The following is a 23,012-nucleotide window of genomic DNA, read 5'->3' on the forward strand; positions in this document are numbered from 1 at the left end:
GGGATGGGTAGGAAGGAAAAGACTGTTGAAAGGAGTTTCTTAACTGAGATGTGCCTGTCTGTGTTTTATTGCTAGTATAGAAAACCTCAAGAAAGCTTTGAACAACTTTCTTCCTACAATCCACACTATGGAAAGACTAAAATTAGTTTTAAATGTATCAAGAAACACCAGGTGCCAATGGATCGGAAAGAGCCATTGGAAGTACAACATGTGTAACTGTGAGGAGCAGATGAGTTAAGGCAATACCAACAACATGATTTCTGATTTCAGAGCATGGATGTGACTAAATAGTAAACTCACTGTATTGGCCAGGGATGCATTGCAAGACCACTCCTTCCCGCCCCACCGTGGATACCCGAAACAACATATAGTGAACCCTACACTTTGAATAAACCTGCACCAGAAGCATACCATAGAATAGCACTGGAGAAACTAGAGAGGTCCACAAATGCTTCCAAGGAGGGAATATTTTTTTAGGAGTGTGAGACTATGGATAATTGAGTCTGGGGATAAGGGGCTCAAACTGTGTTGTATTTAGAAAAAAATACGAAGTCTTGCTGCTGTTGATACTCTTCCATTTCCCCCCAAAAGACAGAAATTGTAGTCCATGAAAAAGGAAACAAAACCCACAGTTGGGCAATACCTTTATTAGGACTGACTGAAGTGTCACAAAAAGTGTGCAAACTGGTTACTACAGGTCACAAATATATTGTACAGTGCCTTTACCAATGTCGCAATTATAAACTTGCAGATCCAGAAGGAGAAGACTATCCCGCTTTGAGAGTAGTAAAATAGGAAGAGAAGGCATGACCATAGTTACACAGGAGGAAAGCAATTCTTTAAACTGACATGAAAGGTAGCAATCAACACTGGTTACAATTCTTAATTTAAAATGAGGATGTTACTTTGATGAACACCAGAGTTGGCAAATCAGTGCTGCAAAGTCCTGCATCGTCTCAAACCTGGAGGAGCAGGTTCCTTCTGAGCTCAGTGGCTCAGCTGCAGTGAATGTGGTTCAAATGACTTCAGTGCTGAAGGTTTACACACAGGCTAATTCAGCCAAGGTAAGAACAACTCACAGCCTTCCCAAATTAGTGGAAATTGCATTCATATGCACTTTGGAAGGACTGAAGGTCAATAGATAAAAGACTGCTAAATAAGGCTAACCATGAGAGGTTGCTTTTTCTACACCAAGGAGAATGTACAAATCTTTGAAGCATTTTCCCTTCATTTGTAGTGATAATAACTTGAATTGACAAATTGATTATATGATTATGAATATTTTCAAAGATTTTAAAAGGAGGTATACATCACTTCTCAACACAAGACGGGGGGAAATAAACCTCAATTAATGTTCTCTTATTCCGTTCAGTTCAGTTCACAAAGAATTCAACAAGATTGTTCTATAGTAATTATATCCCTGTAAACATCAACCCTGAAAATGCTGAAAAGGTCAAAAGGAAAAAAGCACACCTACGACAAAGGAAATACATTAAATCATGTATCATTGATCTCTCCTGTATAAACGTTGAAAAGGCCACTTGCAACTCTGCATGCATAATATATAAATTTAATTGCAAACATTAATACATAGTCACTGAAAATCTGGGACTTAACGAACTGAAGCAAAAAGCTAAAATTAGGATTCTCTGCCATCAATTTAATAGATTGCATTATTTGTCCAAAAACAGCTTGTTTATTTCCACAGCATTCTCTCAAAAATATATTTAAACCAAAGAATAATATTGATTCTTCCAATAAACTTTGTTCTTATTTACATTCCAATATTTCATTATACACACAGCAAAGACTTCATGACTCTGTACATTATCTCTACAGAGTCATTCGTAATACATAACAGCTTGAAGCTATATATATAACATGTAAGCCAGGAAAAGTACCACCAACTGAATAATTAATTTTTAAAAAGTCAGGCCATAACCCTGTCCTTGACTATTTCATTGAAATGCACCACTTTTTGCTGAAATTTTAAAAATAAGCCCTGATATGGAAGAAGATAGTAAGTCTACAATATCACAGGATTCACTGAAATCATTAAATAATAGAAAGCGCATTCAATCACTTTTGGATTCCAGTTAGCCCTGAAACCTGTACTTTCCTCCCAATATGAAACAAATACATTTACTATGGCATACAACACAATTTTAACAATTTCTTGTTGCAATTTCTGGGCATTCTCATCTTAGGGTAATCCATTAAGAAATAAAAATGTTTTGAAATGTTAAATTATCGGTACATTATCTTCATGTGCACGACTGGGAACAGAGCTCCTATTCCACAAAGAGACGAGTTTTCATATACATTCAAACAAAGTGAATTAATATAAAGCTACAGCAGCACTTGTTTCAGGTTACAGTGCACGTGGTTGCAATAAGGAATATAAAACGAGAGTAAAATTCTCAACATCTGTTAAAACACAAAAGATCGTATGATACAAAACATCCTTTGCGCTCCCCTTGCTGACCAGAAGAGAAGCAGTTCAGCTCACTGGGCTCTCCAGCCGACAAACTCCTCCTTCAATGGCGACCGACTGCCCCGCCACGGCTCCTGGGGGAAGCCTGGAAATGTGGGTCTGCAGAGAAAAGTGGCGACAATTGAGGAAGAAACTAGAAGTCCAGAAATCCAGGAAAAGGGCAACCTGAAAAGGAGAGAAGGGGGCTGCTCCCACTTTTCTGGGTATAAACTTTCAAGAGGTACATGATGCAGATTTTGAATTCATTTAACTGTCGCATAGATGCCACTGTAATTAAAAAAGAATATGTCCAAGACAGTATGTGATTATTAAATGAGCTGTATCAATATTATGGTGGATTAAAAGGGGAATTTGAATTAGAAAAATACCACATAAATACTTCATATGATTTGCAACAGCTGTTTACTGTGGTCATTTTGCTTTGGAGCTTGTAACTCCAAGGGTTCCTGGATGAAGCAGATTATCTGGATCCATTTCAGTCTGGATTCAGGCCTGGTTTTGGGACAGAGACAGATCTGATCACCTTCTGGGTGACCTATGCAGAGAACTGAACAGGGGGAGTGTGTCTCTGTTGGTTCTCCTGGATCTTTCAGTGGTTTTTGATACCATTGACCATGGTATCCTTCTGGGCCGTCTCGCTGGAATGGGACTTGGAGGCACTATTTTACAGTAACTCCCTTCCTTCCTAGAGGTGGTATGATCTCAGAAGGTGGTGCTGGGGGACTCTGGTTTCACTCCTTGGCTTCTGGCCTATGGGGTCCCTCAGAGCTCAGTTCCTTTCCCCATGATGTTCAACATATATATGAAACCGCTGGGAGACGTCATCTGGAGCTTTGGAGTGGGGTGCCAACTATACACAGATGACACCCAACTATATCACTCCTTTCCACCTAATTACAAGGCAGCAATTCCTGTGCTAAACCAGTGCCTGGCAGCTGTAATAGACTGGATAAGGGAAAACAAATTAGAGCTTAATCCAGACAAGACAGAGGTGCTTCCAGTCAGTGATAAGACACATCTGGGAATAGGGAGTCAACCTGTGTTAGATAGGGTTACACTCTCTCTGAAAACGCAGGCTTGGTGTTTGGGAATACTCCTGGATTTAGCTCTGAACCTGGAGGCCCAGGCATCAGCAGTGACCAGGAGAGCTTTTGCACAGTTAAAGCTAGTGTGCCAACTGCACCCGTTCCTGGAGAAGTCTGATCTGGCCACAATGGTACATCCCTTGGTTACTAGAGGTGTGTAATTCAGCCAAAAGGCATGACGTTTTGGGGTCCATTGTCGGCTGACCCCTTATTCTGTTTACTGGGAAATTACTTGAAATGGAAAGGGTTTTGCCATTTTCATCCAACAAAGATTCTGCCCATTGACTAAAATGGGAAACTTGAAAAGCTGAGTGCTCAGCCATTTTAAGGCCTATATGCATGAAACCAACCTTAGTTTTAGACCCCATTTACAACTGCAGGCCTGCCAAGTTTCAAAACAATTCACTAATCTAATTTTTAAAAAAAATATTTTAAAGTTTTAACCGTAATATTTTTTAAAAATAAGACAAACTACAAGAGAGGGTTCTGGGAATTGTAGTCACCAGTTGTGTCCATTCTCAGCCAATCAGAGCATGGACACCACCAAGTTTTTTATTGGCTGAGAAACAGTGTGTGAGAAAAACTTCAACTCCCATCATGCTCCGAGAGGAAGTTTTGAATGCCCGTCCTATGCAAGTACTGCTGGGAAAGCAAGTTCCCAGGGCCCTCTCTGGAGGAGGAGGGAATTTTCCTAGAAAAAATGGAGAATGCTGCTTCTGCCAAGGAACACAGTAGATCGCTGCCTCAGGTATATTGCAGACTTAACTCCTTCCTCTAGAACCAATTAATTTGGCTCTGTTACTCCATTTTGTCGGGCCTTTTGTCTCTCTCCTTCCCATTCTGTTTTCGGGTATTATACAAAACAACCCACTGAAAACTACAAATCATTTTCATTCAAACTTATTCGGGCCCAAGCCTATTGGTTACATCCCGGTTGAACTACTGTAATGCACACTACATGAGGCTGCCTTTGCAAAGTGTTTGGAAGCTTTGGCTGCTGCTGTTTGGACCAACTAGACTGCTACCTGAGGCTGGCTACAGAGAGCAGACAACTCTTTTGTTGAGACAGCTCTACCGGCTGCCAATATGTTTCCGAGCACAATTCAAAGTGCTAGGTTTGACCCTCCTGACCTGCGACGGGAAGTCGCTGCTAACTGCGAGAGAAAAAAGGTTGAACATTGTGAAAGCCACCCACTGCATGACAATCAGCCTCCTCCCAGTAGACTCAAATCAAGGAAGGGCTTCATGAGAACCACCACTCCTCTTGATGTTCCTCCAGCAACAGCAAGGGTGTCTCTCTGGGCAGCTAAACCTGGCAATCCCAACTGGATGGCCCCCCATGAGGGTCTTCCTCCAGGGGCAAACCAAGAATGGGCAACATGGAAGTCCCTAAACAGACTGAGAAGCGGAGTGGGCAGATCAAAAGACAACTTGGCAAGGTGGCACTACCTGGAGGAATCCTCCACCTTGTGTGACTGGAGCAGAACAAACAACTCAGCATATGTATGCTTGCCCACAATGCCCTGCCTCATGTACGGAGGAGGAGTTGTTTAAAGCTACGGACAATGCGGTTGCTGTTGCCCGCTTTTGGTCCAAAACTATTTAGTTGCTTGTGATTTTCTTTTTTTTCCCCCATCATTTTGAAATGTATTTGCCGTGAAATGCTTTTGACACGAAATAAATAAATAAACCTACAAAGCCCTATATGACTCCGATCCAGGTTATCTGAAGGACCGTATCTCTTTCTATGAACCTGGGAAACATCTACAATCTACTGGGGAGGGCCTTTTCTCTCTCCCACCACCTGTTCCAAGTGTGCTCGGTGGAAACATGGGAGAGGGCCTTTTTGGTGGCTGCTCCCAGGCTGTGGAACTCCCTCCCATGAGACAACAGGATGGCCCAATCCCTGCTGGCCTTCTGCAAGCAGGTCAGCACCTTTCTCTGCCAGCAGACATTTGGGAAAGAATAAGGGGCATGCTGCTGGGGAAGTCGTAGGTGGGATTTTTGGGGAGGAATTGTAAGTTTTAAACATAAATTTAATGCTATTTTATCTAAATCTACCCAGAACTATTTAATTTTTTAACTTTTGAATTTGCTTTGTTTTAAATTCTGAGCAGATTGTGTGGTTGTTGTTTTTTTTGGGGGGGGGGGGTCAATCAAGTATAACATAACCACATTTCCTCATGAGGACGTTTAGAAGATAACATAGGTGATGTATACAGTGTGTGTGTGTGTGTGTGTGTGTGTGTGTGTATATATACACATACATACATACATACATACATACATACATACATACACACACACACACACACACATATATATTCAACAAAGAAAAGAGGAAAAAATCAAATATAATCACCCTCATCCCCTACTTGTATCTATCCCTTTTCCATTGTTTTTCCCCTCATCTTTCCCCCGCTCTCTCCAGGAACAGTCATGTATTTCCTTTATCATGTGATTCCTAGCTGCCTTGAGTCCCCATGAGGGGAAAGGCCGGGTATAAATAAAGTAAATAACAACAACAACAACAACAACAACAGTAATTTGCACATTTGAGCACTACTGACGATCTTTCTTCTACATCCCATTTCACACTGCGTTACAGCACAGAGGGCAAACCGTTTTGATCCCTCTTCTTCCACCCAGGTTAGCATGTTTTATGTGGTAAATCAGCATTTAGGTTCAGGAAGTGGAGTGTCAGCAAGAGGGAATTATTATTAATCAGGTGAAGATTAGTAAAATGTAAGACTCAGAGTTAAATGTTTCAAAGGCTATTTTCTTATGAACACTTGGCTCCTGTTATAACGAAGACAGCTTCCTGTTAGTTCTAAGTGCTACAAACATACACCAAATGCCAACAAACACTACTCAGTCATAAGGGAATTCAGAGCACGTAGAAATGTTTCTGTTTAGGATTTTTAAACTCAGGAGACCCTAGGGGTAGAAAGAATCATATAATTTATATTGTAATCCCTTATATTATAAAGGAAAACAATTCACATACCACCATCAAATAGGGCAAATTTCACCATCACTTACGTTACATTGAAGCTGCTAAGGCAGAAAGTCAAATAAATGTAACACATGAACAACAATTTCTGGAGTGCTGCTGCTTCTCTCCACATGCTTCCTAGTTATTCTATCAACATGACACACAATAGGTAGAAAGCCTGAGAGAAGGCAATAACATTTCTCCTTCTCAAATACACCATAGAAACAGGCCATTCTGGTCATGTTAATATGGAATCTGGAAAAAGAACTACAGTACAGGAAGTTCCTAAGTTACGAACAAGATAGGTTCTGTATGTTTGTTCTTAAGATGAATTTGTTTTGTAAGTTGGAAAAGTACATTTTTAAGTGTAACTCCAGCCAAATATACATACATACATACATACATACATACATACATACATACTAAAACCCCTGTGGTGTTTATTTGGCTGCCTGTGTCCCTGTTTAGAAGATTTAACCGCACTTTTTATCCCTGTGTGATAATTAGATTTTGAGAAATTTGACATTATTGAGGAAATAAAGGTTAGTGAAAAAACTTCAGTGGAGATACCGTTCCCCTATGACAATTCTTTCAGAAGTAAATTTCTCTTCCTGGACGTAGATTTCTCTCACTTTCTGTTGTCTCACCTCATTCTTAACCAGGAGTCTTTTGTTAAGTCAGATGTTTGTAACTCGGGGACTAACTGTATATGATTATTTAGGCTCTACCTGGCAATGTAAGCATTAAAGTACAGAGTTACTATAAGACAATAGTCTAGCAGTCCTCGTTATACTCACTCAGCACCAACTATTTTGCGAATTGCTACTGTTAATTAGTACTCCCTGCATTTCATTCCCATTTGACCTCACCAAGTCTACAGTTATTTGCAACTGGGGAATAACACTGGGTTCATCTGATCAAGTGGACTATAGTCCATGGAAAACTATTGTAATATATTTAACTATTCTCCCAGTCTAGGAAAGGACACTGACTAGGTTAGTGGGCTGTACTGACCCTGAGAGACCACACACACTCCCAATTTTTTTTTAAAAAAAATCCCCCAAATTATTATCACCAGAATGCTACAAACCCTCACAGTCAATTTGGCATGTTAGGGGGACCTATTTTAAGCCCAAGAAGTGCCCCTTTTAAACAGGTAATGTACCATTAAAAGGTTTTTCAAATGGGAAGCTTTTTTAAAAAATCATGGCAAAACTGGAGGCAAAAATGTTAAACTTAACAAAATCTTGGAGTGCTAGGAATGGAACAAGATACCTTCTAAGAGCAGTATGAAGAAGAATTCTTTGAAAAAGAGTAAATGAGGCAATCTGGTTTATAATTGCTGCACTCAGGATGCTCAAAATCTATGTGGAAAGAACTGTTCATGAACCAAGACCAGGGCTTCTTAAACCTTTTCCCCTCAAGACCCCTTTTTGCCTCAGATCTGATATATAGGTGTATATAAAAAAATGTGAAAATCAAGCATTTACAGACAATGAACCAGCATTTACAAGGCTCACTAAACAGGATGATTTTCCTTTTTGTGGAGAACAGCTAAAGCATTTTTTGCAGAGACCACTGTAAACACTACACTTTGTGCTGATAGATTTGGTAAATGGGTGATATTCAGAAACTTTTTACTGTTGCCTTTTTTTTTTTGCAACTTCAACATTGAGCTAAGACGACCTCATTTGGGGTTGGGATCCAAAGTTGCAGAAGCAGTGGCTAAGACTGCTTGCAAGACCCACACTTAATTTAATTTTGTTAGACCATTTGAGGACACAAGGAACAGTGCTGCACTCGCAAATCCATTATGTTACTTAAAAGCCATTAGAATTAAGTATTGCTATGTAAATACGTAAGTAAGTAAAGCTAAGTAAAGCAGCCACATCGTTTATGAGAAAACTGCACTTGAATGAATGCATAATGGAATACCAAAATCTTGAAATCAAAAGTTCCCACCAGGGTCTTCAAAATGAGAGGCCCAGGGCCTTTTTAATTTTAAAAAACAAGAATATTAATTGTAAATAGTTTTTGGCTCATTTGCCAGTGCTGTAAACACAGAGTTAAATGATGTGGTCACACAAAAATTAAGTTATAACAATAGGAGCACAGCATGAAAAAGAGTACACGGGCACTTCAACAGATCAGTTGCCACTTGCCAGTAATGCAAACCCCACATTCTCCATATTTTCTGACATTTGTTTACTACACAAAGACATTGTGTTTGGACAGAATATTTATAGCCAAACAACAAAGCATTCCTGGACAAACGAATGCCAGTAACATTGCTGAAAGCTGGCACAATGTCATCAGGAGGAGGTTTGGAACAGGACAAAAAAAACCTACTTTCTCATATTTTACTGACTAAAATGTGGTCATGTTGACATGTTTCACAAAAACTATAAATACCAGCAAAGAATGGAGATGAAAAAATAAAAAAAGACACTGCACTATAAAAGATTCAGGAATATGTAGAAGGGGAAAATAATGCAAATACAAAATGTTTAAATTGTATAACTGCAACCTACTACTACTACTACTACTACTATTACTACTACTACTACAATAATCATCATCATCATCATCTTTATTTGTAGACTGCTCTATCTCCCCAAAAGGACTCAGGGAGGTTTCCAACACTTAAAGCAAACATTCAATGCCAACAAAGAAACATATGAACAAATTACATCAAAACAAAATGAGTCAAAAGATAAGTAAAAAAATAAAACCACCATTACTAGAACTTAATACCAAATAGCAATTATCCAAAAAAAATCTAAACCACTCTAACAAACATAATCACATATTATGAATTTAAGCAGGATAAAAATTTAAAACAGCAATGTATAGATTGCCAATTTTCCTGCCAAAGACAACTTTGCCCAGCCAGCAGAAATGAGCAAATGCAAGCAGTATGTTGCAACAAAAACCACCAAGAAATCTTGCAACACCTCAAAAACTTACTCCATTTGGAGAGTCATCATTATGGTGCCACAAAAGAGAGAGTATACAAATGTTTGAATCATTATGTTATTCTTCTTTAATGTAATCTAAAGTGATATATAAACTGGTCTCTAGTAGTAAACCCTGGGGAAAACAACTTGTTCACTTTACCTCACATTTCCTCTACTAAAACAATTCAAGTGCCTTTTGTCTTGGAAAGCTAGGAATCACCATACACATTATTTTAAAAAAGCAGCAAACCTGAACTACTCCTTATAAATATTACTGACACCCTACTGTCTTAATACTCATGGGAGAGAGTTAGTGATCTCATTTCAAGTTTGACTGCTATAGCAGCAGCACATAGAAAGAACGTTTAGAGAAATGTTTTCCAGTTCTATCCCAAAAGAGAGCAGTCAGTGCAACAGCTAGTGAGGGCAGAAAATGCGAGAATGAATTCTGCTGCCAATGCATACTAGAATAGAGCCACTGAATCAAAAGAATTAAGGTAAGTGGGGGTTTAATTAGTGTTTTTGGTACTTAACAGATGACTAACAAATGACCAAAAAGAGATAGAAAACATATTATATACAACCACTGATTGTAGTATGGAACATTTGTATTATTAATCCAAGAAGCAATTTCTATTCTTGTTTCTCCTATATAGACAGCATACACTGAGCTATGCACCGGATAAACTGTGCATCACAGAATTAGATCCTCCTCCTCCAAAAGACTACACAAGGGGAACAACTTACAACTGATTCACTCTAGTGGGGAATGGCAAAAGCATTTGGGCCTAGAAATACAGAATGTAGCCTACCTGCAAAATACAGAATATCTTTTTCCTTTTGACCATGTATAAGAGAGGGAAGGAGAAATGCACACACCAATATCAACTGATTTGCATATTGCTGGCATCAAAAGAAGCTAGTATAGGTGTTTGGGACCAGAAGTGTTTTGGATTTCAGATTTTTTCCCCCCAGATATATATACCCAATGAGATAATTCTGAAAATGCTTTATGTTTCATATACACCTTATACACATAGCCTGGAGGCAATTTTATATATCGTATTTGTAATAATTTTGTGCTTGGAACAATGTTTGTGTACAACGAATCATAAGAAAACCAAAGTATTATTATCTCAGCTACTATGTAGACGATTTTTGGTTTCTGGAGTATTTCGATTTCAGAATTTCAGATATGGGATGCTCTACCTTTATATTGGTGCTCCCTCCATTCTCCCGTAATACAGAATCAGTGGTATCAGATCCTTCACTCTGAAAGTTGTGAAAACTACAATCAGTTAAATAAAGTACCAAAATAATACTGGTGGCCCAGTTAAAACGATTTTTGAGACCTGATCCTTGGAAACTGTTTGCTGGATTAGTCAGTGGTCTCAAGTATTTTGTGTTGGTGTGCAAGGAGGTTATTCCAGCATCTGTTGCAAACACAGATACCTTTGGACTTCGACACAGATATTTACATCCCTTACTATCTAATTTTAGGTCCCCCAACAGAAATGATCTTCTGACAGTCCTCTTGCAAGGACAAGAAAGATCCATCATAATCAGAGTAAACCTTTTTATCCTGAAAGCTATCAAGAAAAGAGCATATTTCCTGAAAGAAGAATCAGGAAAATAAGATTTTGACGGAGAACAGAAGGTCAGCTGCTGTCCTCCCATTCTTTTTGCCTTGTTTTTATTTATGTTGCACTTTGAAATGGTCATATGACTGGTCAAACAAATAAATAATAATAATTATTATTATTATTATTATTACTATTATTATTATTATTAGATACCTTTGGAGCTGAACTGTGAAGCCAGATCTAGGGAACTATTTCAGGTTTCATAGCATATATTCAAAAAGCAAGCTAAAAGATGGAAATTGAGTTTGGTGTGTCTTTAGAATCATAGAATCATAGAGTTGGAAGAGACCTCATGGGCCATCCAGTCCAACCCCCTGCTGAGAAGCAGGAAATCGCAACAAGTATTTAACAAGTATTACTAAGGGCTGAGGACAGGATGACTTGGAAGTCTCTCATTCATAGGGCTGCCATAAGTGGAAATCAACTTGATGGCAGTGAACAGCAAGACTGACATAAAATATAAATTCTCTTTGATGAAATTATATTCTAACTAGGAATTTAAACTGTCAGCAATTTGGGTCCTAATATTTCTACACTGGCTGCCCATAGTATTCTCTGCATACTAGCCATTCTGCTATAGGTGATAATGAAAAATAAAATCCTATCAAGGCACTTTCTTCTACTGTGAAACATGAAGGAAGTCATGTTCTTCTTCAGGAGCAGAGAAAGAAACAGAAAAAATTATTTTGTATCAAGGTACAAAATAGAGTATTATTCTGGCCATGAATCCTTTAAAAATCCTTGAGATCCACCTAATTTTCAAATAGCGAAATCTATTGTTTAAGCACATACTATGGTTACAGCCCTAATCATAGCTACTTGGAAATAAGCACTATTACAAACAGAAGGGCTTCTTGCAGAATAAACATGTCTACAATCAGACTAAATGCGTCAAAGGTTAGACACAGCTAAGTTAGGTCTATCAGCAAACACGCAGTGTACACCATCCTACTGTTGGCAGCCTTGTCAAGGACTAAAGGGGGAAAAGAAAGGAGGAGTAGGGAGGGAAGAGCCCACCTCACAATAATAAGTACTTGCATTCCTACCACCCGTGCATGAACCCACACTGAGGCTGCACCACAAATGCTTCCCTCAGGCACTTGCTGAAGTCTCTCTGTAATCTCCAAGAAGATCTGAATCAGATTTCTTCTACTTGTCTCTTTGAATACTGTTTTCAAAGAAACACTGTACTAATTTTAGGAAGCATCACACTGAAAGACAGAAATGGCATGAATGAGAGTTGTTCTGAACCGTGGCCCAAAATAACATTTCCACAGGCAAATAGGTTGTTTCCTCCCAACCAGCCATTTCCCATCTTCCTCCTCAAAAGTGTATTTTAAGACAGACTAAATACAGTTGATGGAAAAGGGTAAGTAGTTACAAGCTCAGCAAGCCACTATTTCATTTAACTGAAACATTGGTCATGAGCCATTGATGGCCAGGCAGCTCTTGTCCTTTTCTATTAAGGCTTCCCAGAAAGCAACAAGTGCCAATGGATAAACTGTCTGCTCCACTGTTTCTACTGTTAGGAGGTCAGTCAAATGTAAAGACAGCAATTTCATGGAAGACATGCCAAAGAAAAATGCGATTCTTGAAGGCACGCATCCAGATAAAAGCAGAATTCTATCTACAAAATGATGTTGTACAATTTATTGCTTGTTTTACCACAAAGGTTTCTAGAACTGTTTTTCAGATGTGCTACATCTTAGAACAGTGTACTCACGCGATATTAAGTAAATGTTGAGGAAGGAAAGATTTTTATCAAGACCAAATATGACATTAAGTCTAAATATTACACTACATTTTCAATTCAAGACACAGCTGAATATTTTAGTTCTAGTACATCTAGAACTGTCTAGGAAACTGACTGAGATAGAAAATTAAACAACTACTGTGCCACTGAGTGAAAGAAATTCTCAGCTCTCAGAAGGGGAATACCTTCAGAAATACAGTAATTTCTTTCTCCATCTCCTGTTATATAAAACATTCTAACATGAGATATTTAGGTTCCTATCACCTAGGGTCTTGTGGCGTCTGGAAATGGATCTGCATTGCTAATTACTGCTGGAAACTTTCAGTCACTACAAGGACAGGATTACTTTTCAGATTAAGATGCTCAGGTACTGGAATATCATGAAGCCACAGTGGCCATTACCGTGGCTTCTGCAGTTACACCTGACATTCAAGGATCTCCCTATCCTAAACCATAGTGATCACTGTCATCCATACCTTCAGTTTCTTCAGACATGGGCTCTGCAATTCATTTTAAAAGGATTCAGAAACTGCAACTGCTGCTCTGTATTTCAATACCTATTGATTACAGGTAAAAATCGCATTTTAAAAATAATTGCTGAGAATAATTGTGACATTTTTATGGTATTTCGGCATTTCATTTTATCAGTTTTTGCCGGTAATGTTATAGCTGTTTTTTGGGAGTAGTGAAAGTGATTCCCAAATTCCAGTCCTCCAGGTGTTTGGGACTTCAGATGCCTTGGTTAATGATCAGGGATTCAGGGAGCTGGAGCCCCAAACACCTGAAAAACCAGAGTTTGGGAAACACTAGTCTAAGCAAAAAAAAAAAAAAGTCTTTTTCCATTTAAGTTGCTATTTTATTAAGAATAAAAAGAGATGAAGCCTCACAAGGAAGCTTTTTTTTTCATAATCTCCAATACGCTGGTAAAGAGAAATGAAAGCAAAGTTGTTAACTGTCTCTTTTAATGGGATTTTTTTTTTAAAAAAATGCTTATGACTGCATTTAGTACTCATTATAAATGAACTAGCCAAAAGTATACCAGCATGTATGCTCATAAAACTATGTTTGTAGTTTAGGGCAATTAAAAAGAAAATCTGCCCATAGACCTTAGAGAGTATACCTAAAACTTAAAGCATTAGTGGAAAAACAAATCTGTTCAGTATGCTTCAGAAAAAGGAACATGTATGCAACTACTACATTTTTTTAGTCCTTGTTTTTGAAATTGGAAATTTTATAACTGGACCCTTTCTTTCTCCACAGTGTTTTGGATTTGGTCAAAGTTTTATTATCTATTTTCAATTAGTTTTCCCCTCTCCTTTCCTTCTGGAGTACCCTTTGCTATCTTTTAGTTAGTCTCAATTTCCAGGACTTATGCAAGAGCATCTTATATCACGATTATTAGCAATGAGCAGCCACTGCATTTGGGATTAGTTTCAGGAAAGCATTTGCAGCTACAGGCTCAAAAGGAAAGAGAAGAGAGGGATTAACTCTCCCAGAGGAAGGTCACAACTTAAAAAGTGAACCAAGAAGAGCAGCTGTGCCTGTTGGCTCTATCAAGATTACCAGCTGGGGAATTTGCCCGCAGCATGAAAGCAATGCACACCAGATGTCCAACGAAAGATCTGTATATAGGGAAAGATCCTTGAACAGAGTGCTGAACTTTACATTACATCAAGGCTTCATAAGCCACCATCAGGCTAAATCAACACAAGTGTTACAAAAATTTTGGAACAACATTACAACCAATCTAACACTGAACCTGCCTATCTCTTCTAACATGCTGACCCTATGTGATAGTATTAATTCTACTGTTTTCCTTGATGTAAAGATATTTAGACAAAAGAAAGTATATCTTAAGAGTGAAATGGAGTAAAAGAGCTAAAAGCCAAGCTTTTCTCTCTGGGTTCATGTTAAATGATGCAACACAAGTCCAGAATAATTAGCAACTCAGCCAAAACAAACCTAGCTTACAATGCAATTAACTCCAGACCACAGCATGCCAAAATTGTATCTTCAACAGTGCTTTACCTCACATATCTGATCTTCTAAAGAGACCTACTGCAACTGCCATGCCTGATACTGTATCTAGGGAATTCACTAGCAAGCTTTTGCTGGCTTTTCTAGAGCCATACTTAATCTTCCCTTTATCAATCCCATTCCTTCCAAACACGTTTGACCTCAGTGCCACTGCTTTTTATATTTGCTTCTAATCTTATTTCTTCCCTCTGATCCAAAACATATTTTTGGTCAACGTTTTGGTGCAACTTTCACCCTGACCAAGCGGCAAGAGCGAAAAGAAATGATCTTTGCGTGGAACAGCTTGAAGGACACTGTTCGTTCTCTGTTGTATATTGCAACACTAGAAAACAGTCCAGTTCCAGCCTGGTTTGGCAGCTTGGAAGGTCCCAGGATCCATGAGCACACCAAGAAACTGCACCCTTGTGATCACCAAATCATAGCTTAGTCATGATGTAAGCTAGTTCTTTATGTGTAAGCCCTTTGAATAGGGAAGGAAACCAGTATTACTATTTTTAAAAATTATTACTGCACTTATTCCAAATTTGACACTTACCTTGGCTTTGCCATCCTGTGCTGACATATATCCCACACACATGCTTTCTGTCGTATGGCTCCACAGGAACTCGACTATAGATTTGGATACAACAACAATCCTCTATTTACCAGATGGTATGTAAATGGAAGTATAAACATTAGGAAAACAAGCATGCTCAATGACCATTTTTACCCCTTAAATCCCCATGAAAACTCAGCCAATAGCTAAATTTCAAGAGACGGAAATTGTTCACAAAATGCTCTGTTCCTATTTTGGTTCCTCTTATTTTTATATAATCAACAATTTAAGCCTACTAAGCACATGCAGCACAGAAACAGTGCAGAGTGGAATACAAATATAGAGAACACATTTTTAAGACACAGAAAATACTGATTGGGGTTTATGTATTTTAATAGATTCATTTTGAATCTTATGTTTAATTATATTTTAATGTTTATTTGTTTTGGGTTTAAATTGTACCTTTTAATTTTTATTCTATTTTATAATATTGTTAGCAGCTTTGAGTCTCTTTTAAACGAGAAAAAGTGGGATATTAATAATTATAATAATAGTAATAGTGTTCCCTCACTTATCGCTGGGGTTACGTTCCAGGACCATCCGCAATAAGTGAAAATCCGTGAAATAGGGACACTATATTTATTTTAATATTTATACATTATTTTAGTAGTTATACACTATTTTAAGTCTTTATCAACCAATCGTGTGTTGATAAATCACCTCCTTCTCCTCCCGTTGCCACTTAGGCTCCCTTTCTCTCCCTTTGGCTTCTCCTTCCTCTCTTTCTTAGGCTGTAAATTATAATTTTTTATGATTTATAATAGGTTTTTTTAGAGTTTATTGAAAAACCGCAAAACAGCAAATCCACGAAAAGTGAACCACGAAGTAGTAAGGGAACACTACACGTTGGAATTTTTTTACTTACTTCCTCCCTATACTAAAGAATATGTATAATGATATTCCCTGTCCCTTTATGTCTTTGACAATACAAAAGACTCATGTGTTGAACTAATTAACCCACATGGCTCCATAACTTACAAACTACATCCTGTGATGTTTCCCATCTTTCCCTTTTTTCCCCTTTTTTAATTGTTTATGAGTTTTTTCCCTTTTGTTTGAAAACAAAAAAAATTATTTGCACAATAACAAAACAAGCTGCATTACATAAAAGCATCTGCAGTAGTGCACAATTAAATGTTTAATTTGTAAGTGATCACCCAATAACTTACATATTGACTGCAGAACCTATACATTGCTATTTATTTATAATTAAATGTAGTTACAATTTTTTCTTAAACATAATTTCCCTTCATTTATAATCTAGTCTGCAAGGCAAACTAGAAAAAGTGCTTAGTGCATGTTCAAAACATGCCAGAAGAGAAATACTCCAGCCATTGCAGCCCATGGGAGGCACCACTTCCTGCCAGTTGCTCACACCAACAACATGGAAAGGGGATTTCTACTCATTTCTTGTGACTCCCTTTCTATGCTAACCAAATATATGGACAATGACATTTCTGCTAGCTGCGATAGAATATGAGGTTACAACATTCTTTTGCATTCTTTTATGCATTCTTATGCATTCTTTTAATATTTATAGGGAAGTTCATGCAAATCTCTTATGAATTTGCTTCAGTTCAATTGGTTGCTATTTGTTAAGTGTCTTTATGTCATTTCCAACTTATGGTGACCCTAAGTACACCAGTTTGAAGAGATGGACCCACACCTACTAATAGCAAGTGAAAACAATCCATGCTAAAAATAGATAACTAGGATTATCCATGTCTCACCTCCCAAATTGTCAGAGATATTGTCATACCCTAGCCACCTTTGGTTTCTGAACCTGATTCAGAAATGAACTTTGACCAGGATGAAGTTTATTCTGACTTTTTACCTAGTCCACAGAGCTCCTTCCAATTACAGCTACCTGCTGTTGATAGCTCGGATGATTCCTTAACTGTGAGAGAAACTGGAAATATTACTCCCATGGCTGAACCAGATGTTCTTAGTTCCCCAGAGAATGTGTCCTTCAACAGAAGGGAGTTTCTGCATTGCCAGAGATCAGAAAAACAAGGGCTCTGCAGGAGTAACCACTTGGCATCTCGAGGGGATAATGGATAGAAGATTCCCTTAGGAACTTCTGGGGAGCTTGGCTTCCCCTTCTTTGTGATCAGATCTAAGTTCCATAAAAGTGTCTTGCACTGTGAACACTTTGCGGTGTCAACGTAGCTATTTCCTGAGAACAGTTCACCGACTCTAGCTCCTGATTCTACCAAGCCAAGTTTTCTGTTCCTGGCGGCCAGGCCAAGCCACGACTCCTGAGTAGACCCGGAGTCCTAGAACTTGACTCAAGAGTTCACAATGGGTCAAAAAAAGAGGGCAAAAACTAAGACAAGCAGTATTGAAGCCCAAAAACCCTTCCCAAAACTTAAACATTCAAAAAGAAGTTCAAAACCAAACAAACACCCAAACTGGGCTAAAGGACTCTCAGTTAAGAGCAAACAAGCCAGCGGAACAGGGAGACGCTGGCAAGCCCGCAACAACCGCTGCAGGAACACACGCCAAACCAGGAGTTAAAGGAGCGGAGCAGGAAAGCGTCGTGGAGCCAGTCTGGAGTCGGGATAAGCCAGCAGCACCAAGCCGTTGTAGAAACAAACACCAAGCCAGGAGTTAAAGGACCAGAGCGAGAAAGCGTCGTCAAGCCGGTCCGGAATCGGGATGAGCAGTCAGGCAGCCACCGAGTAGAGAATGATGCCAGACCACGATTTGATAGCGAAGAGCAAAGCCGAGTCAAGTTCCAGTCCAAGGTCTGAGAGGTTGAAGTCATCCAAGAAGGTCACAACACGGAATGGCACAGAGAGCCAAAGCAACAAGGGCGAACAGAAGATCCGTTACAAAGTCCCAGTCCAGTCCTCAGTAACACACACAGGAAACCCAATGGCGCCAGCAACACCTTGCCACACAAAAGATATAATGGCCAAACAACCCCAATATATCCAGGTCTCCCTGGGCTTCCAAACTATCCACGCCCAAAGAGCAGGTGTCTCAACTTCTTAATCTGAATCAGAACTCCACACAGCCAATGCCCTTGGGTCAGGTGTTCCAAATTCCTCATCAGAGTCCCAATCAGTCTGCCCATGCCCAAATCTATCCACACCTGTGGACCCCCTCTCATTCCTCCAAGCAGACCAAATGGGATCTGCTTCTGAAGACACCCAAGCTTCCCCAGCATCAGCAGCATCCATGGCCCCCGATTCTTCCCCAAGCATCTCCGGTGCCCGTGCCCAGTTCCTCCGTTAATACCTGTTCCCCAGCATCCATTTCCTCTTCCAGATCCCCATCTGAATCCTCCTCAGAAGACTCCCCATCAGTCTCCCTGACCCTCTTCCTAAACAAATCCTCCAACGAGCCCTCCTCACGAGGGTTTTTCCTTCCTCTCCTGATCCCACCACTATCATCCACAGTCTCCGAAGGCGCATTCACAACACTAGCTAATCATCTCTCTTCAGAACAACTTGTCCATATATGGTTTTCTTCACATTCTTACCAAGTAGTGGCTGCTTATCCTGTGAAGAGTTGGACTCTGGGGGGCACCTACAAGATCGAAGAACTATCACTCCTCCAAGAACACCATCCTCATTGGCTAGAAAAGGTGAACCTAGCAGAAGCAGGGAAAAGAGAGAGTATGAGAAATGAATTAGTATAAAAAATGATGCTGTGTTATTTTGAAATTGATTCTGATTGCCAGCAAAAAGTTTAATCATATGCAAGTCACTTACTCTGAAGACAAACACCAGAATTACCAATGGATCAACTCTGATGTAGCATGGTAGAACTGATGAAATGTATGCCTTCCACCAATTAAGATATAATAGAGAGGGCTTAAAGAGCTCCTTTTAAAAAGTAATTTAAATTTGGCTTTGTTATTAACTGCAGTGCTTGAAACCCATTGGGATTCCTCAATGTAGTGATGGAAAAAAATGTTACACTACTTGGTGCAACTTTTAAGAAAGAAAGAAATCATTAAGATTGACAACAGTGGATAAAACTTGAAAAAATGCTAGTCTCAATGTCTGGAAAATTTCATTTCAAAGTTACTAGAAGCACTGATACATTATATTAGTGAAGCAACTTTATTCTTATTCATTGCACTACAGCCTCAGATGCCAACAAAATATAAACAAAACAAATCCGAATTACTTTTTAAAAAGCACTTGTGGCAGTGAAGCCCCTTAAAGGTGTTAACTCCTCAGCAACTTAATCCAGCCTTGTCTACAGGCAACTTGAACCATTAATGTCAAGGATTGCTGTAATTTGAGATTCCACAGATGTAAAAATTAAGAACGTCCATGAAGTGCTCAGGAAGCTATAGCAACGCAAAACACTGCTAATAAGTGAACTGTGTAAATACCACGGTAGGAAGATTAGATTGACAGGGGTGGATGTTTAGATTAGATGAGATAAACAGTCAGTTAAAGAGCAATAAAAAGTGTCCAGGATTTCTTCTCCTCTAAGAAAAAATGTGAAAAAAGTAATGGGGTGGATATTAAATGTTACTCCCTATGCTGCAGCATCAGCATCAAATCTCAAGGAGTTTCACTGTTATCTGTGCACAATACTGGACCTCAGTACACATGAAGGGGAGAGAAGAATGTCACCCACATGCTCAAAAGTCCTGGAAAAACACTAGCAAGGAAGCAGAAAACAACTGTCTGACAAATGTTTCTTTTAATAGTCAAAACATAATTTTTTAAAGGTGCTATACTAGAAGCTGTAATTATTTTGAAATTAGTGAAGTAAAATTAAAGTATTCTTTTTTAATGACTTCCAATTAATGTCATACGTTTTAAAATGTGGGAAGTATTTTACAGTTTAAATATGACAAAAACATATTACACCATAGGAGTAATTGCAAATGTAAGAAGCCAGTTAAGTCTTTGATCACACATTTGCTAAAGTTTTATTTTTCTGTGTATAATCAACAACTGTTTTTGTCTATTTTTTCCGGATATATATATATATATATATATATATATATATTCAGTAGAGTCTCACTTATCCAAGCCTCGCTTATCCAAGGTTCTGGATTATCCAAGCCATTTTTGTAGTCAATGTTTTCAATATATCGTGATATTTTGGTGCTAAATTTGTAAATACAGTAATTACAACATACCATTACTGAGTATTGAACTACTTTTTCTGTCAAATTTGTTGTATAACATGATGTTTTGGTGCTTAATTTGTAAAATCATAACCTAATTTAATGTTTAATAGGCTTTTCCTTAATCCCTCCTTATTATCCAAGATATTCGCTTATCCAAGCTTCTGCCGGCCCGTTTAGCTTGGATAAGTGAGACTCTACTGTATGTATATATATATCTTTTATTTTTTATTGGGTTCCCTATTTTTTGGATCATTAAAAAAATCTCGAACCATGAGATTTTTTTGCACAAAAGAGCTCTGAGCACGTCATATGTAGTCAATTCAAAGCTATTAATCGATCGATCAATTAATTCTTTTTTAAAAATAATAATTAATTTTTATTTACATACATTAACAATTTTTAGTAAAACAAAACACAAAAGCAATTACAAACACATAACCCCACCACTAAGGCCTGAACAAGTATCATTTCCTTTACCATAAGATTTATAAGTCAACCATTAAACAAATGTCATATCCAAAATTCCTGACCAACATGATTGTATTGTTTTCCTTTTTCACTTTCTAGAACATCTAAATCTAAATCTAATCTCTAAATCCATAATAAAAGCGAAAACCCGTATGTGTGTATGTGGCACGGATGTCTGCTCACACAGACAGCCTCCGGCCTCCACAAACAAGCTATACTTCCCAGGGTTCAAAATCTAGCAAGTCACTCTTTTCCACTGACATTGTGGTTACAGCGAGCGCCATGAAAATGCATCCCAAACCCTGCCAATGTCCTTCCCAAACACTACAGCCCACCACCCAAGGAATGCTTTCATTTGGGGACAATTTCCTCCTAGATTTTGCTTTTTCTTCCACCACAGGCAGGCATCCCAGGGTTCTCCATTGCTGTGGAATTTGCATGGCCCCGCCCACTACCCTTTCCTTTCCAATCTCTCTGCATAACAAACAGAGCAGAACTGAGCTGCAACTAAACTTACTGGAGTAGTTTAGGGATTGACTCCACATGGTGGAAGTTGTAGTTCACCCTGCATCAAGTCAGAGCACTGTCACTCCTTCTGGGGAATATACAGGAGTTGTAGTTCACCTACGGATTTGACTACTGGTGGGTTTGGAGGGGAAATGAACTGGAAGTTCAGAAGTAGTAGGTACTAGGATTTATAGGATTTATATATACCTGCAATGAATGAGCATCACACTTGGCACACAAAGCCCCCATAACCAATACAACATATTGGACAAGTTTGGGGAAAAGGGAGTTATAGTTCACCTGCAGCCAAATAAACTCTGACCCCCACCGACAATGCATTAGGACCACACTTCACACAGAGAAGCCTCATGACCTACTGAACATACTGCAGGTATTTGTGGGAAGGGGCCTTGATTTTGAGAGTTGTAGTTCACCTCCGTTCAAAGACCACTGAACCCAGCCAATGACGAATCTAGATTTGGCACACAGACTGAATATTGCCTACTGTGAATACTGATAGATATTTTGGGACAATTACCCCAGGAATCTGGAAATTGCAGTAGTTCACCCCCATCCACAGAGTACTGCACCACACAATTCTGGGAATTGTAGTTCACCCACTCCAAACAGAATACATAACATTAAAAGACAAATAATACCATTCTCAAATGACCCGGGCATCACCCGATCCCCAAGCTAGTATTTAATAAAAACTGACCAGATCTATTCATTTCCCCCCTGAACACCCTCATTTCCATTGATAATTTATCATTTAAGGCTACATTCCATACCTCCCCATACCATGCTTCCAATGTAAGATTGGTTACTATCTTCCAGTTCCTTGCAATTATAAGTCTCGCCACTGTGAGTAAGATAATCACCAATTCTTTCTTTTCCATTTCTAAATTCAACTTTGTGGCATCCATTAATAATGCTAACCTAGCATCTGGAGTGATGTTTGTTCCTATAATGTTACTGATTTCTATAAATATGTTGTTCCAAAATCTCTTCAACTGGGGGCATTCCCACCATAGATGAAAATATGTCCCTTTGTGCATGCCACATCTCCAACAGTGGTTACTTTGCTTCCTATCCATCTGGTGTAGTTTAACCGGTGTGGTATACCATCTCCATATGACTTCGTATACATTTTCTTTTAATCTTATTGACAAATTCTTAACCACTCTCCACTTTAAAACCCTTTTCCAATCAAAGTCCATCAGAGGCCCTAGGTCTCCTTCCCATACCTTTTCTAACAGCTTCAGCCCTATTTCTTCCCCTATTGATCCATTGTATACTTTCCCAATTAATCTTTTCCCTGATATTTCTTGCTTTCTAAGTTTACTTAGCCATTATAATTATTTAGGTCTCTAC

At 38.7% G+C, this 23,012-nt stretch overlaps 1 protein-coding gene across 10 annotated transcripts in view; it reads right to left on the reverse strand.

The window, feature by feature from the left end:
• The window catches only part of tasp1 (taspase 1), a 135,048-nt gene that overhangs the window by 37,415 nt on the left and 74,621 nt on the right, over positions 1–23,012 (reverse strand). For 4 of the 10 annotated variants that reach the window (XM_062957830.1, XM_062957828.1, XM_062957836.1 and 1 more), the window contains exons 12-13: positions 19,047–19,157; positions 15,500–15,573 (exon numbers count right to left, since the gene is read on the reverse strand). In XM_062957830.1, the coding sequence (XP_062813900.1) occupies positions 15,500–15,573; positions 19,047–19,157 (185 nt within the window). Of the gene's footprint in view, positions 1–627; positions 2,594–10,369; positions 10,804–13,403; positions 13,485–15,499; positions 15,574–19,046; positions 19,158–23,012 lie in introns of those variants that run through there. The other 6 variants (XM_062957852.1, XM_062957855.1, XM_062957844.1 and 3 more) reach the window with 5 other exon arrangements.

Source organism: Anolis carolinensis, chromosome 1 (assembly GCF_035594765.1).
Source record: "Anolis carolinensis isolate JA03-04 chromosome 1, rAnoCar3.1.pri, whole genome shotgun sequence".
NCBI classification, from domain to species: Eukaryota; Metazoa; Chordata; class Lepidosauria; order Squamata; family Dactyloidae; genus Anolis; species Anolis carolinensis.